The sequence below is a fragment of the Pleurodeles waltl genome, chromosome 1_1 (genome assembly GCF_031143425.1).
Source record: "Pleurodeles waltl isolate 20211129_DDA chromosome 1_1, aPleWal1.hap1.20221129, whole genome shotgun sequence".
NCBI lineage: Eukaryota > Metazoa > Chordata > Amphibia > Caudata > Salamandridae > Pleurodeles > Pleurodeles waltl.
The window spans coordinates 422851306-422866128 of NC_090436.1; the positions used below are offsets into that span (position 1 = coordinate 422851306).

General features: G+C 43.9%; 1 protein-coding gene across 1 annotated transcript in view; it reads right to left on the bottom strand.

The window, feature by feature from the left end:
• Positions 1-14823, bottom strand: part of UTP15 (UTP15 small subunit processome component) — a 280270-nt gene that overhangs the window by 116667 nt on the left and 148780 nt on the right. Inside the window, exons 9-10 of the mRNA XM_069224002.1 lie at positions 12731-12815; positions 8774-8929 (exon numbers count right to left, since the gene is read on the bottom strand). Coding sequence (XP_069080103.1) covers positions 8774-8929; positions 12731-12815 — 241 coding nt within the window. The remainder of the gene's footprint in view (positions 1-8773; positions 8930-12730; positions 12816-14823) is intronic.

Sequence of the window (14823 nt, forward strand, 5' to 3'; positions counted from 1 at the left end):
GGCTTTGGTAGGAGCTGTGGGTGGAGGAGAGGGTGTTGAATAAAAAGTCATCCTCGACTTGTTCTGAGTGGAGGTTTACGTTGTGGAATTGTGCTGCTCTAGCCACCACTTGAGAGTATGCTGAGCTGTCTTCTGGTGGTGAGGGCTTTGTCGGATATGCCTCCGGACTGTTGTCCGACACTGGGGCGTCATATAAGTCCCAAGCGTCTTGATCCTGGTCACCTTGGCTCATGGTGGTGTGAGCCGGGGAATGTGACGGAGTTTGCGCTGGTGAGACGTTAATTACAGGTGGAGGAGAGGGTGGCGGAGTCACCTTTTTCACCATTTTTGTTTGTAGCGCCTGGTCTGTTTGAAACTCCAGTCTCCTCTTTCTCCTAATAGGGGGAAGGGTGCTTATTCTTCCTGTTCCCTGCTGTATGAAAATACGTTTTTGCGTATGGTCCACTTCGGTGGATTGCAGCTCTTCCTCAAACCTATGCTTTCGCATCTGAGAGGACAGTGATTGTTCCTCTGTATAAGAGCCTGGACCTGGGTCGGTTACGGGTTGTTTCGGCACCGAAACCCTGCCTGTATCTCTTTTCGGCTCCGAGGTGGCTTTTTTCTTTTTTGGAGTCGAAACCTCTCGGCGTCGATCTTCGTCGGTGCCGCTCTCTCGGCGTCGAGCCGCTTCTACACCGCCATCTCGGTGTCGTTGCTTTTCTCCAGCACTTTCTCGATCCCGAGAAGGCTGCGTGCCGGTGTCTCGACCGGAGTCGGACGATCTCGGCACTGTCTTGGCCTTTTTCGGTGCCGATGGTCGGTCACCGAATATATGGGTGGAGCCATGGCCTGGTGGCAGTGGCGTCCCCTGGGCCTTGTCACTTTTCTTCTGTGTTGTTTTCGACGTCTTACTCACGGTTCTTTGATCGTCGAAGTCCTCGGAGTCCGATTCGTGGATCGAAAAGGCTTCTTCTTCCTCTTGTTCCTCGAACTCTCGGTGCGCTGTCGGCGTGGACGCCATCTGAAGTCTCCTGGCTCGACGGTCACGGAGTGTCTTTCGGGACCGGAACGCACGACAGGCCTCGCAAGTCTCTTCACTGTGCTCAGGCGACAGGCACAGGTTACAGACCAAATGTTGGTCTGTATACGGGTATTTGTTGTGGCATTTGGGACAAAAACGGAACGGGGTCCGTTCCATAGACGTTGTTCGACACGCGGTCGGGCCGACCAGGCCCCGACGGGGGATCGAAAACTACCTTCGATGCGGTGTTGACTCTAACTACGCCGATCCCGAACGCAACAATACCGACGAAAATCTTCCGATATTAACTAACTTTCCGTTCCGAAACTCGGAGCGACAGGAACACGTCCGAACCCGATGGCGGAAAGAAAACAATCGAAGATGGAGTCGACGCCCATGCGCAATGGAGACAGAAGGAGGAGTCACTCGGTCCCGTGACTCGAAAGACTTCTTCGAAGAAAAACAACTTGTAACACTCCGACCCAACACCAGATGGCGAGCTATGCAGAACATGTGTATCTACAGCGACAGATGCCATTGAACATACAAGTTTCAACAGGCGTTAACATTTGGACACAAATATTAGCTTAACTGCAGACAGTTCCCTTCCCTGTAAATTGACAGCCAAAGGGTGTGTGCTGCAGGGGGTTGGGCCTACTTGTCCTAACGACAAAATAAACATGAAATCTTTTTGTCCTTGACCTCAAACAATATGCCCTTGATGTCGGGCTACAGGAATTCCACACCCCTCCCTTCAGGATACTCCCTACTCAGGCTGGACTGGCAAAATAGGAGAGGAGAGGGCCTAGCGGTTGTACACCGCAAAAACAGAACTGCTTTCTTTCTACCAATTCACACATCAGACTAGGAAGCCCTTTCTTTTAAAATCGAAATTGCTAAAAAAAAAAAAATAAAAAAAAAAAGAGACAATCCTTTATGGAATACTTATCTATCACCCTCCTGGCCAAAAAAGCACAAACCATCTACTCATTTTTAGTACCTTAACTGCAGGTGTCTGATATTACAGTACTAGGCGATCTCAATGTCCATCTGGAAATGAAGGATGATAAAGACATGGGACATTCAGTAGACGCCATGCCTAGATTGAGTCTAACACAAACGGTCCAAGGACCTACGCACAAGGCCGGCCATACTTTGGACGCAATTTTTTCTAATAACCCAGCCCTCCTATTTAATAACACTCTTCCCCTCACTTAGGAGGACCACAAGGCTGTTATGTTTATCTACAACTCTCCAATACACCTTCCACTAAAAACATAATGCACGCGCAACTAACCCGAGCTTGGCACAAACCAGAACTGTCACAGCTCAACCAGGTACTACTCCGACACCCTTCCGGATGTGTCAGAGGACCTAAATGACACTACCATTAATTACACCAGTTGGTTACGGGATGCAATGTACCAACTGACACGTCTAAAATCTTTTAACTGCCAAAGGAGTAAACTAACAGCCCCATGGTTCTCAGTGAAACTCGGACAACAAGAACCCATCTGATAGGAAAAATATGATCCTAGTGAAAAACAAAAATATAAACTATGCATCTTAGTTTATAAAAACATGATTCAGGAAGAAAAATCTTACTATTTTTCAGAGAAAATTATATCAGCCAAAAACTGTGCCAGAACTTTTTTTCAAACTATCAACTCCCTAACCAATCCCAACAATAACTTAGTGATCTAAAATGATTCCTTCTATGACTAACTGTCAGAATTCTTCCAAATTAAAGTAGAGGAAGTTTACAATGCGTTTGCGGCAAATGGAGATTCTAACCATAGCACTACTGAAACCTGTTTGGCCCCCAAACTAAGCAATATATTATATTGAAGCCTGTTCGGATCCCAAAATAAGCAATATATGTAGGAAGTTGGCTCTGTATGTGCTATTTCAAAGTAAGGAATAGCATGCACCGAGTCCAAGGGTTCCCCTTAGAGGTAAAATAGTGGTAAAAAGAGATAATACTAATGCTCTATTTTGTGGTAGTGTGGTAGAGCAGTAGGCTTATCCAAGGAGTAGTGTTAAGCATTTGTTGTACATACACACAGACAATAAATGAGGTACACACACTCAGAGACAAATCCAGCCAATAGGTTTTGTAATAGAAAAATATATTTTCTTAGTTTATTTTAAGAACCACAGGTTCAAATTTCACATGTAATAGCTTGTTTGAAAGGTATTGCAGGTAAGTACTCTAGGAACTTTGTATCATTACATTAGCATGTATACTTTTGTCATAAAACACAATAAGCTGTTTTAAAAGTGGACACAATGCAATTTTCACAGTTCCTGGGGGAGGTAAGTTATTGTTAGTTTTAACAGGTAAGTAAGGCACTTACAGGTTTCAGTTTTTGGTCCAAGGTAGCCCACCGTTGGGGGTTCAGAGCAACCCCAAAGTTATCACACCAGCAGCTCAGGGCCGGTCAGGTGCAAAGGTCAAAGAGGTGCCCCAAAACACATAGGCTATAATGGAGAGAAGGGGGTGCCCCGGTTCCAGTCTGCCAGCAGGTAAGTACCCGCGTCTTCGGAGGGCAGACCAGGGGGGTTTTGTAGGGCACCGGGGGGGACACAAAGTAGCACAGAAAGTACACCCTCAGCAGCGCGGGGGCGGCCGGGTGCAGTGTGCAAACACGCGTCGGGTTTCCTTCAGGTTTCAATGGGAGACCAAGGGGTCTCTTCAGCGATGCAGGCAGGCAAGGGGGGGGCTCCTCGGGGTAGCCACCACCTGGGCAAGGGAGAGGGCCTCCTGGGGGTCACTCCTGCACAGAAGTTCCGTTTCTTTAGGGGCTGGGGGCTGCGGGTGCAGGGTCTTTTCCAGCCGTCGGGAAATGGAGTTCAGACAGTCGCGGTCATGGGGAGCCTGGGGATTCCCTCTGCAGGCGTCGCTGTGGGGGCTCAGGGGGGACAACTTTGGTTACTCACAGTCGTAGAGCCGCCGGAGGGTCCTCCCTGAGTTGGTTGTTCTCCACCAGTCGAGTCGGGGTCGCCGGGTGCAGTGTTGCAAGTCTCACGCTTCTTGCGGGGAATTGCAGGGGTCTTTAAATCTGCTCCTTGTAACAAAGTTGCAGTTCTTTTGGAGCAGTGCCGCTGTCCTCGGGAGTTTCTTGTCTTTTTCGAAGCAGGGCAGTCCTCAGAGGATTCAGAGGTCGCTGGTCCCTTGGAAAGCGTCGCTGGAGCAGGTTCTTTGGAAGGCAGGAGACAGGCCGGTAAGTCTGGGGCCAAGGCAGTTGGTGTCTTCTGGTCTTCCTCTGCAGGGGCTTGTCAGCTCGGCAGTCCTTCTTCTTGTAGTTGCAGGAATCTAATTTCTTTAGGTTCAGGGAAGCCCTTAAATACTAAATTTAAGGGTGTGTTTAGGTCTGGGGGGTTAGTAGCCAATGGCTACTAGCCCTGAGGGTGGGTACACCCTCTTTGTGCCTCCTCCCAAGGGGAGGGGGTCACATCCCTAATCCTATTGGGGGAATCCTCCATCTGGAAGATGGAGGATTTCTAAAAGTTAGAGTCACCTCAGCTCAGGACACCTTAGGGGCTGTCCTGACTGGCCAGTGACTCCTCCTTGTTATTCTCATTATTTTCTCCGGCCTTGCCGCCAAAAGTGGGTGCCGGGGCCGGAGGGGGCGGGCAACTCCACTAGCTGGAGTGTCCTGCGGGGCTGTGACAAAGGGGTGAGCCTTTGAGGCTCACCGCCAGGTGTTACAGCTCCTGCCTGGGGGAGGTGTTAGCATCTCCACCCAGTGCAGGCTTTGTTACTGGCCTCAGAGTGACAAAGGCACTCTCCCCATGGGGCCAGCAACATGTCTCTAGTGTGGCAGGCTGCTGGAACCAGTCAGCCTACACAGATAGTCGGTTAAGTTTCAGGGGGCACCTCTAAGGAGCCCTTCTGTGGTGTATTTTACAATAAAATGTACACTGGCATCAGTGTGCATTTATTGTGCTGAGAAGTTTGATACCAAACTTCCCAGTTTTCAGTGTAGCCATTATGGTGCTGTGGAGTTCGTGTAAAACAGACACCCAGACCATATACTCTTATGGCTACCCTGCACTTACAACGTCTAAGGTTTTGCTTAGACACTGTAGGGGCACAGTGCTCATGCACTGGTACCCTCACCTATGGTATAGTGCACCCTGCCTTAGGGCTGTAAGGCCTGCTAGAGGGGTGACTTACCTATACTGCATAGGCAGTGAGAGGCTGGCATGGCACCCTGAGGGGAGTGCCATGTCGACTTACTCATTTTGTTCTCACTAGCACACACAAGCTGGTAAGCAGTGTGTCTGTGCTGAGTGAGGGGTCTCTTAGGGTGGCATAATACATGCTGCAGCCCTTAGAGACCTTCCCTGGCATCAGGGCCCTTGGTACCAGAGGTACCAGTTACAAGGGACTTATCTGGATGCCAGGGGGTGCCAATTGTGGAATCAAAAGTACAGGTTAGGGAAAGAACACTGGTGCTGGGGCCTGGTTAGCAGGCCTCAGCACACTTTCAATTCAAAACATAGCATCAGCAAAGGCAAAAAGTCAGGGGGTAACCATGCCAAGGAGGCATTTCCTTACAATATATTAACCAATTTCTTCCCCTCTAATATCAGAGCAAGTCAGCAGAGTACTTGACTTGGTTAAATCTGGTTCACCAGCTGATCCATGTCCCCCAGCAACACTACAGATGGCTTCAAAGACTGCTGTGTCTCATCTGACGTAGATCTTCAGTAAGATGTTCAAGATGGGGTATTTTGCAAAAGCCTGGAAAAAGTCATTTATCCTGCCCCTTATATTAAAAAATACAAAACAAAAAAAAAACACTCAATCCCCTCAACATCAACAGTTACCATCCAATACCCCACCTCCTCCTTCCAGCCAAAGTGGTGGAAAAGGCAATAAACAGGGAAATTATCTAATTTTTGGGTCTCCTAGACTGTACCCAGTTTGGTTTTAGAAGCAGGAATAGTACCAAGCCAGCACTAATTATTGCCACTGAGGAAATTGGAACATGTATCGATCAAAGAGGAAAGGCAGCCCTGATCCTTCTGGTCTTATCAGTGGCTTTCAATATGGAGGACCACAAGGTCCTACTTAACCGTCTTAGCAGCAATGGAATAAAAGGCACTGCACTGGCCTTACTCAGATTATTTTTCTCAGACAGAAAACAATCAGTATCCTTAAATGGCTTCATCTCCACCCCTTTCTTTCTGACTTGCGGTGTTCCACAAGGGTTATTTTTAAGCCTGATGCTCTTCATTATCTACGTCACACCGCAGGCTAACCTGATCAGATCTTTCGGCTTCTCCCTGGAGTCATACACTAATGATACACAAAATCATAGTTTCAATTTCCAGTAACAAAGGAAGCAGCAGATAGATTTCACAACTGCATGGAAGAAATTGAGAAGTGGATGAAGGATAACGGCCTCAAATGAACACGTGCAAGACCAAGGTCCTCCTTTTTGGCAATAACCCTGACTTCTGGTCCCCCACCTGGTGGCCACGGAACCTGGGGAGCACTGCCAACCCCTATAAAAAAAGATCAGAAACTTGGCCATCATTTATTTACTACAAACTGATGATCGAGCACAGGTGAATGTACTCATCTCATCTGCCTTCGACACTTTAACAATGGTAAAAACGAACCCCAAAAAACAGTAACCGTCACCCTGGTCCTATCTAAAATGGACTACTGCAATGCTCTGTAACTCAGCAAGTGACAGACTGTTAAGAAAGCTGCAGGCTCTACAGAATGCAGCTGCTTGGGTGCTGTTAGGGATTCCTAAGTTCCAGTCAGCCTCCGAAGCACTACACAAACTTCACTGGCTGCCAAAAATAATCATAACATTTAAAGCACTCTGCATCACTCACAAGGCAAAAGCGAAAACATCAGCGTTCCCCAGTTTAAACTGACAAATTGGGGAGGCAGGAGTTTCATTGGTGGCACCGCTAAACTCTGGAATTGCCTCCCCCCTCATCTAAAATTAGAAACCACCCTGATTAGATTCAGGAAAGACTTAAAAACATGGCTTTCTACTAACTAATCCCAGCTATTTCCTCCCTCCTTACACCGTTATGGCAAGCACCTCTGACTCCTTAGAGCCAAGAGGCCTCAGGGCTTGCATGTGCTTTACAAAAATTAACATTAACAAACTGGAATACAAATCGTTTGCCTAGAGCACACATGGAAACCTGCAACTTTCACAGTTTCCAGGCATAGCCTAGAAAACTTCTGGAAACTCTACAAAACTGAATATCTGCACCCATGCAAGCATGGAAACCTGCAGGTACTGATATTTCGGTGATTCGGGCCCATTGTAAGCAAAATGAGACTCTGGAAAGCTTTGTCATAAGTGAGGACCATAGTTATAAGCTCAAATATAACTGAAAGTAGACAAGATACCTAGATTGTGTGGGAATGATGGCTAGGACAAAGGGTACTTCAATAATCACAGGTTTCCAAATGCCCTGTTGCTCCCAAAACTGCCCTTGGAGTGGTATGTGCCACGCTCAGAAAGGGGGCTGAATAGAGAAGGATGAGGGAGCAGTGACTCATCTGAGGATCAAAATTAGCCCTTTCACAGACTTGAAAAACTATCTGCAGCCAGAGATCCAGTGTGACACTAGTGGAACATGTACTCCTTAAAATTACAAATTATTGGGCTGCTTAATCTCAAAACTCAAAATCAGAAGCAAATTACACAGAATAGTAGAATCTGAAATATGGGAGTTAGGATGCCCTACTTCACACCCAATCTTTGGAGAACATAATTAAAAGAGGATCATAAGATCTGAGGCAAGAGTGTTAAGTTGTGGATGACCCGATGGCTTGTGGAAAGGACAGTATGGTCACACCACTTTGCTTTAATACCTTTGTTTTTTAATTGTTTCCAGGCCCTTTGTTTTTAAGCCTTCATTCAATACAGTGTGCCCACCAGGTAAACAAAGCCTTACACATAAATATGTTATGGAATGAAAATGCACCTATTGGAGAGGAACCCATAGTACAGGTAGTAGATGGGCTGCAGAAATAGTGGCATAAAGAAAACAGTGGTGGCAGATGAATGCAGACCAAATGAATCTTAGATTGGATGCCCTTAAGCACAGTTCTGTCACAAAGTAGAGAAGCTATAGGTGGCAAGGGTCCTCTATCCTAAGTTTGTTACCTACATCCTTCACTCACACTAGCTATTTAAAAGGTAGGTACCACCAATAGAGCTGCATATGCTTGGGTGAAGCTGAGTGACTAACAGACTAAAATGATGGACAAGAGACAAATGTACTGGAAAGCATCCTGAAACGTGAAAGGCAGGAAGCATATCATGTGCAATGGTTTGTGGTTAGCAGTAGATAGACTGTGATAAGAACCAGAGCTTCAGCCAGGTTGAAGTTTCAAGGGCACTCGCAAATGAAGCTTGTATATTTAAGACTGTGTAAACCAGAGCACATTGAGGGGCAGTTCAAAGATGTTTTGGCACCTTGCCTTAGCAAATAAATGTGTCTTCTGGTGCCGAGGCTAACTGAAAAGTGAAAGAAACCATATGATCCACTTGCAATTTCTCATTTATAATCTCACCTGGTAGAGACATATGATGGGAACACAACCATCAGCCTTCAAGCCGGGTATTTTAGGTGTACATTTGTGATCAATTTGGTTGAAATTTAAAATTCTGTAAAGTTGGAAATATTTCAAGAGTATTGCTAAAGCTGCATGTACTATGAGGTCAGTCTCATGTTTTTTAAATTATTATTTTAAGTCTCCATTGTTCTCTCACTGGCAATTACCTGTTTTGGCATATAGTCTTTCCCTTTTACAAAGATGCGGTATGCTGGTCGCCGTCTATTTCCTTTGGGAACTCTAGCATTTTTCTCCTCATGTTTTCGATATTTGATGTTCAATACACTATTGGTGAGACCCACAACAATCATTTCATCCTCGGGCTATAACAAACAAAAATCAAAATGTTAGGGAAATACAATATTTTCAGTCTTTTACAACTGGCCATTTTCGGGAATCAAGCTAAATAACATGAAAAATTGTCTAACAGCATATGAAAAAGAGTTCACTTAAAGACACAAAACACTGAGGCAAATGTTTCCACTCTGACAATTTTGATGAAATTGTGCTGCCTGCTATCCCTAGGTGGCAGTAATAGCGGTATAAAGAAAACAGTGGTGACAGATAAATGCTGATAACATATGACTGAAAGGGTGGCAGACAATATTATACAGATGTGTTTTTAGACTTTTTCTTTAGCAGATGTGGCCTTGAATGTCCGTGAATGTTGACTGGTAGGAGGTCAAGCCAATGGAATTTTAATCCTTTGGAAATTCAGCACTGGGAGCTTGACAGAATTTATGGTCAAATGGCCTTGCTATAGTGTGTCCTGGCTTTCCTTGGGCTCTGAATTCCCTAGGCATGCTCTGATACTTATTAGGATGCATCAGCATTGTGAGTTTGTTTCGGAGTTTTTTTTTGGAAGGACAACTCAATTTATAGTTGTAGATCAAATAGCCTGGTTTTGCTATATCTCAGCTTTCCTTGATTCCAAAATGTTCTAGACATGCTCTGGTGTATCATAGGATAGTTTTCTGACATTAAACACATCTGAAGTAAACATTTTCAGTAGATTTTGCCAGCCCTGAACTCTAGAGCTAAACTGCAGCCACCAAACACAAAAAAAGTTGTGCTGAATAAACAAGCAAGAGTTGCTACTCGTAACTGAAGTACAACCTGAAATCTCCAAACACGTTACAGCTTAATAAAAATGCTGAGAAATGTGTAGTAAAAAACTAATTTAAATGTCTGCCTACTCTGAATGCTCGGAGGATAATTAGAAACCGTAACTCAAGAGGGAGCTCATGGAGAAATAAATAAACTGAAAATAAAACACATATTTAAAGATACAAGCCATTGCAAAGTACTGAAACCGGGAAACATTTCACATAAAACTAAACATTTGCCTACGTTTATCTTTAGAATTTAAAGGTACTATTGTACTATTAAACACACAAAACTCAACATCTCACCTTTACTATTGTGTTATATATATATATATATCACATTTATGACAATTGTAATCAAGAATAGTAATTATTTTACATCAAAAAATACTAAAATGTGCTACTATATATTTTTCTATTGTTAAGGATATATGAATTGCATTGCAGGGCTAGTGAAAACACTAGGGTTAAAGTTCTTACTGTTTGAAAATTTAGGCTAACAGTGAATAGTATTCGTTTTTAGGGTAATTTATAGGGTTAGCTTTGCGTTTGTTTGACAAGGATTATTTATACTTTATGATTATCTATGCAATTACAGACAACTATTATGAATTCCTGTCAGAAATTGGAATTGACATTTAAGTAATCAAGAAGCAAAAAGTAGGTTTCAATGAGGAACTCTTTGAAAGCAAGTGTCATGCTTTCAAAGCATGTAGCCAAATGTTCTGCATTTCAGTGGATGATCCAAACGCTCTTAAACCTCTGAAGCTCTTCTGGGTGACTCACACTATAGTGTCAAAGGGGAGACAGACCACACTACTTCATCGGGGCTACTGTCACAAGTCCAGTCCCCACTCCAACAAATGGAGAAGATTTTCTATCTGGCCACTCTTTAAGCTCCTAAACTTCTAGGAACAGATTCAATTTAATATGCCATAGATGGCATTGGGAGAGCGGGTCAACTATTCTTTACAGCTAGATAACCAACAGAAGCCCCAGTTCCCAATAATCTACTAGTTCTTCTCTCTTGTTCTTAATTTCCCTGTGAACTGTAGGATACAAGGATGAACAGGATGAGGCATCGGAACTAATCAACATTAAAAAAGTGACAGAATGCCCAAATTAATCTCGGACACTGCTAATTACTCTCATTAACTCAGGCCACATTCCAATACATCACGTCTTGTCACAGTGATACTCCAGACTCTCTGATGAGGCCCAACAAGGCCAAAAACAGTGTGATGTTTGTGTATGTGTGTTTCATTTAAAAAAAAAAAATTTTTAAGGTGACTTTACTCGTCTTGGGCTGGAATGTTCTACTGGGGTAGGACCAGGGTTAATTTGAATAAAGTTTATCATTGCCTAGAGAGGCAGGGTGGTAACCACAAAATGAATCAGTGCAATAGAATAAGGTCCGAGTGACTGCCGCTGTCTGAGGTTTTTGTTTCTCAGTTGTCTTCCTACCCAGGAAAACAGCAAGCCGATTTCCACTCCTTGACTCCTCCAAGTTGATTAGCATACTAAACCTGTTGGTTTTTATAGTGATAACTTATCAGTGGTTGACGGCAAGCAGTGAGCCTATCTTTTCTAGGCATCCACATGGGGTATTTCCTAACTTTTCAGCAGTTCTTCTGACGTGTGGCTAAACCAATCGCTTTATGAACAACTGGGTCACAAACTGAACAGTTACCACAACTGTATTAGCAAGTTATAGGGGGCAGACACCATGTCAAGGGTACTGTGCTGAATGCTGGTTCACTGTGATGGGTGTGCACAAGCATGTCTCCGTTATTTATTCCTTTTGAAGGCATTTTTATTTCTTAAACATACTTGTGGTTGCTAGAACATGCCAGCATTTTAGGGTAATGTTCTTTATTGAGTTACTCAGGGTATTAAAAGCAGATATGCAGACTATTCTGGTATCACTGCTGTCAAGAGGCTGGAGTGCAAGAAGGCTTGCTCCAGAGCGCAACTAAGCTCTCTTTCTAGCCCTCACGATAGGACATAATTAGCCTTTGGTAAAGAGATTCCAATTCAGCAAGGAAATCATTCTTGTGTGGACAGTTTACGCATAAACGCAACACATTTGAGCATTGAGTATTTTTGGGGCTGTCCCCTAATTTTATTGTTGCAGGCTTTGTGTTTTATTCCACAAGGATTTGGTATTGAATCTGTTGCACAACTTTAGAGTCTCCCTGTACCAGTTCCTCCGTCTTATGTTGTACTGACCAATATCAGAACTGACATTTTCATATTTGCTATTTCAGAAGAGGGTGGCCTTTGCAAGTATAAATTTGGTATTTTACTATTCTCTCATATTATGTACGTCTTCATTACTGCATGGTGTTTATTATTTTCCTGAGTTGGCCTAAGCTCAAATTATGTAATCATTATTGTTGGTCTGTGATCCTTTATAAAACAACTGTCCTTTCCAAGTATATCTGCCCGTCTCCTTGTCCTGAGGATGACTCCGTCTGATTCTTGATAAACGAAGGTAAAATGTCAATTTAATAAATCCCACAGAACTACCAAAATGATTTGTATTAGATGTATTTCCTGTTGGCTCTCTTAAAATACTCTCACTAAGCATCACTATTCCATCTGCAATCTCACTTTCTACCATACAACTCAACGTAATTTTTTAACTTAGAATGGTTGAGTCAAGATGCATTTACAACATTCAAAAGGAAATATAAAATAATATAGTAGGAATAGTTTTTTTTAATACATTTGGCCTTCCAGCATTCAAAGAATACCTCACAGTTGCTTCTACATATTGAGTTGTTTGAAGCTTTGTGAATGTTTTACATGCAGAAGACAGTTTTCAGTACATACACCCAGCTACCACACAGAAGACTGGCCTGTCCTGATGTCAAACTGACTCTGAAAAGTTGAGATTAAAACAACAAAGCTCCAACATCTTAAACTGAACAGCGAAATCACACCACCACTTTCATATTTTTTTTTTTTTTTTTTTGCTGCACATAGAGTAATAAATAAATAGCAATGGGGACTTACTGCTAATGCAAGACTCAGGATTGGTGCTGCATAGTCGAAGCTGTGTACTACTTTATAGTTCGTTGTACTGTAGATCTTCACATGCCTAGGAAAAAAAAGTACTTAAAACATGACAGACTCTCTCCAAAAGAATATACAGAGCTTTTTCTAAAGATTTGATGTACTAGGAAAATACCCTTCCAATAAACATGAATTAGTGTTACATTTCAACTGCTCAGCCAGGAGCTCGCCTTCAATGGAAAAAAATATGCAATTTTTAGCTCAAGTAATTTGTTCATTTATTCACCCGATGTTATTTGTTTCACTACATATTTAGTTTTGCTTGAGTACTGCACCATACTTTCAATGCCAACATCACATATTTTACTGCGTTATGTAATGGCCTTAAGATGTCAGAACTTGGGCTAGAAGCTCTTGGAGAGCTTTACAAGTAGCAATTTCTACGGCAACACAAAGGATTTAGGACACTACAGTGGCACAAAAAAACTAGTAAGATAGTATAGTACAGAATTTTTTTTAACGCGGTGAGAATCAGGTAAAGACACCAAACAATCTAAAAACGAAACTGCAGAAACAGAACATAAAATGTTTGGGGGAAACTGGGATCCATCCGTGTAATCTCCCTGGACTTTTTGCTTTTGACTAACCAGTTTTTGGATTTTTACTGTAAGCGAGCCTCAATACCCAGCTCTTACGCATAGTAAATTCACAGTAAATAGATCAAGGTTGCTAAACGCCAGTGTTCACTTTTTGAGATAAGGCAGCTGCAGCACAGCCTGGGTAAGCAGCTCTGGGCTGCTTACAACTGAATACGTGTGCACATGCACGGGCTGTGTAAGGAAATGCCTCCTTGGCATGGTTACCCCCTGACTTTTTGCCTTTGCTGATGCTATGTTTTGAATTGAAAGTGTGCTGAGGCCTGCTAACCAGGCCCCAGCACCAGTGTTCTTTCCCTAACCTGTACTTTTGATTCCACAATTGGCACACCCTGGCATCCAGATAAGTCCCTTGTAACTGGTACCTCTGGTACCAAGGGCCCTGATGCCAGGGAAGGTCTCTAAGGGCTGCAGCATGTATTATGCCACCCTGGAGACCCCTCACTCAGCACAGACACACTGCTTACCAGCTTGTGTGTGCTAGTGAGAACAAAATGAGTAAGTCGACATGGCACTCCCCTCAGGGTGCCATGCCAGCCTCTCACTGCCTATGCAGTATAGGTAAGACACCCCTCTAGCAGGCCTTACAGCCCTAAGGCAGGGTGCACTATACCATAGGTGAGGGTACCAGTGCATGAGCACTGTGCCCCTACAGTGTCTAAGCAAAACCTTAGACATTGTAAGTGCAGGGTAGCCATAAGAGTATATGGTCTGGGAGTCTGTTTTACACGAACTCCACAGCACCATAATGGCTACACTGAAAACTGGGAAGTTTGGTGTAAAGAAATGGCTCCCTGTTGCAGTTACCCCCCACTTTTTGCCTGATACTGATGCTGACTTGACTGAGAAGAGTGCTGGGACCCTGCTAACCAGGCCCCAGCACCAGTGTTCCTTCACCTAAAATGTACCATTGTATCCACAATTGGCACACCCTGGCAGTCAGATAAGTCCCTTGTAACTGGTACTTCTAGTACCAAGGGCCCTGATGCCAAGGAAGGTCTCTAAGGGCTGCAGCATGTCTTATGCCACCCTAGAGACCCCTCACTCAGCACAGACACACTGCTTACAAGCCTGTGTGTGCTAGTGAGAACAAAATGAGTAAGTCGACATGGCACTCCCCTCAGGGTGCCATGCCAGCCTCTCACTGCCTATGCAGTATAGGTAAGACACCCCTCTAGCAGGCCTTACAGCCCTAAGGCAGGGTGCACTATACCATAGGTGAGGGTACCAGTGCATGAGCATGGTACCCCTACAGTGTCTAACCAAAACCTTAGACATTGTAAGTGCAGGGTAGCCATAAGAGTATATGGTCTGGGAGTCTGTCAAACACGAACTCCACAGCACCATAATGGCTACACTGAAAACTGGGAAGTTTGGTATCAAACTTCTCAGCACAATAAATGCACACTGATGCCAGTGTACACTTTATTGTAAAAT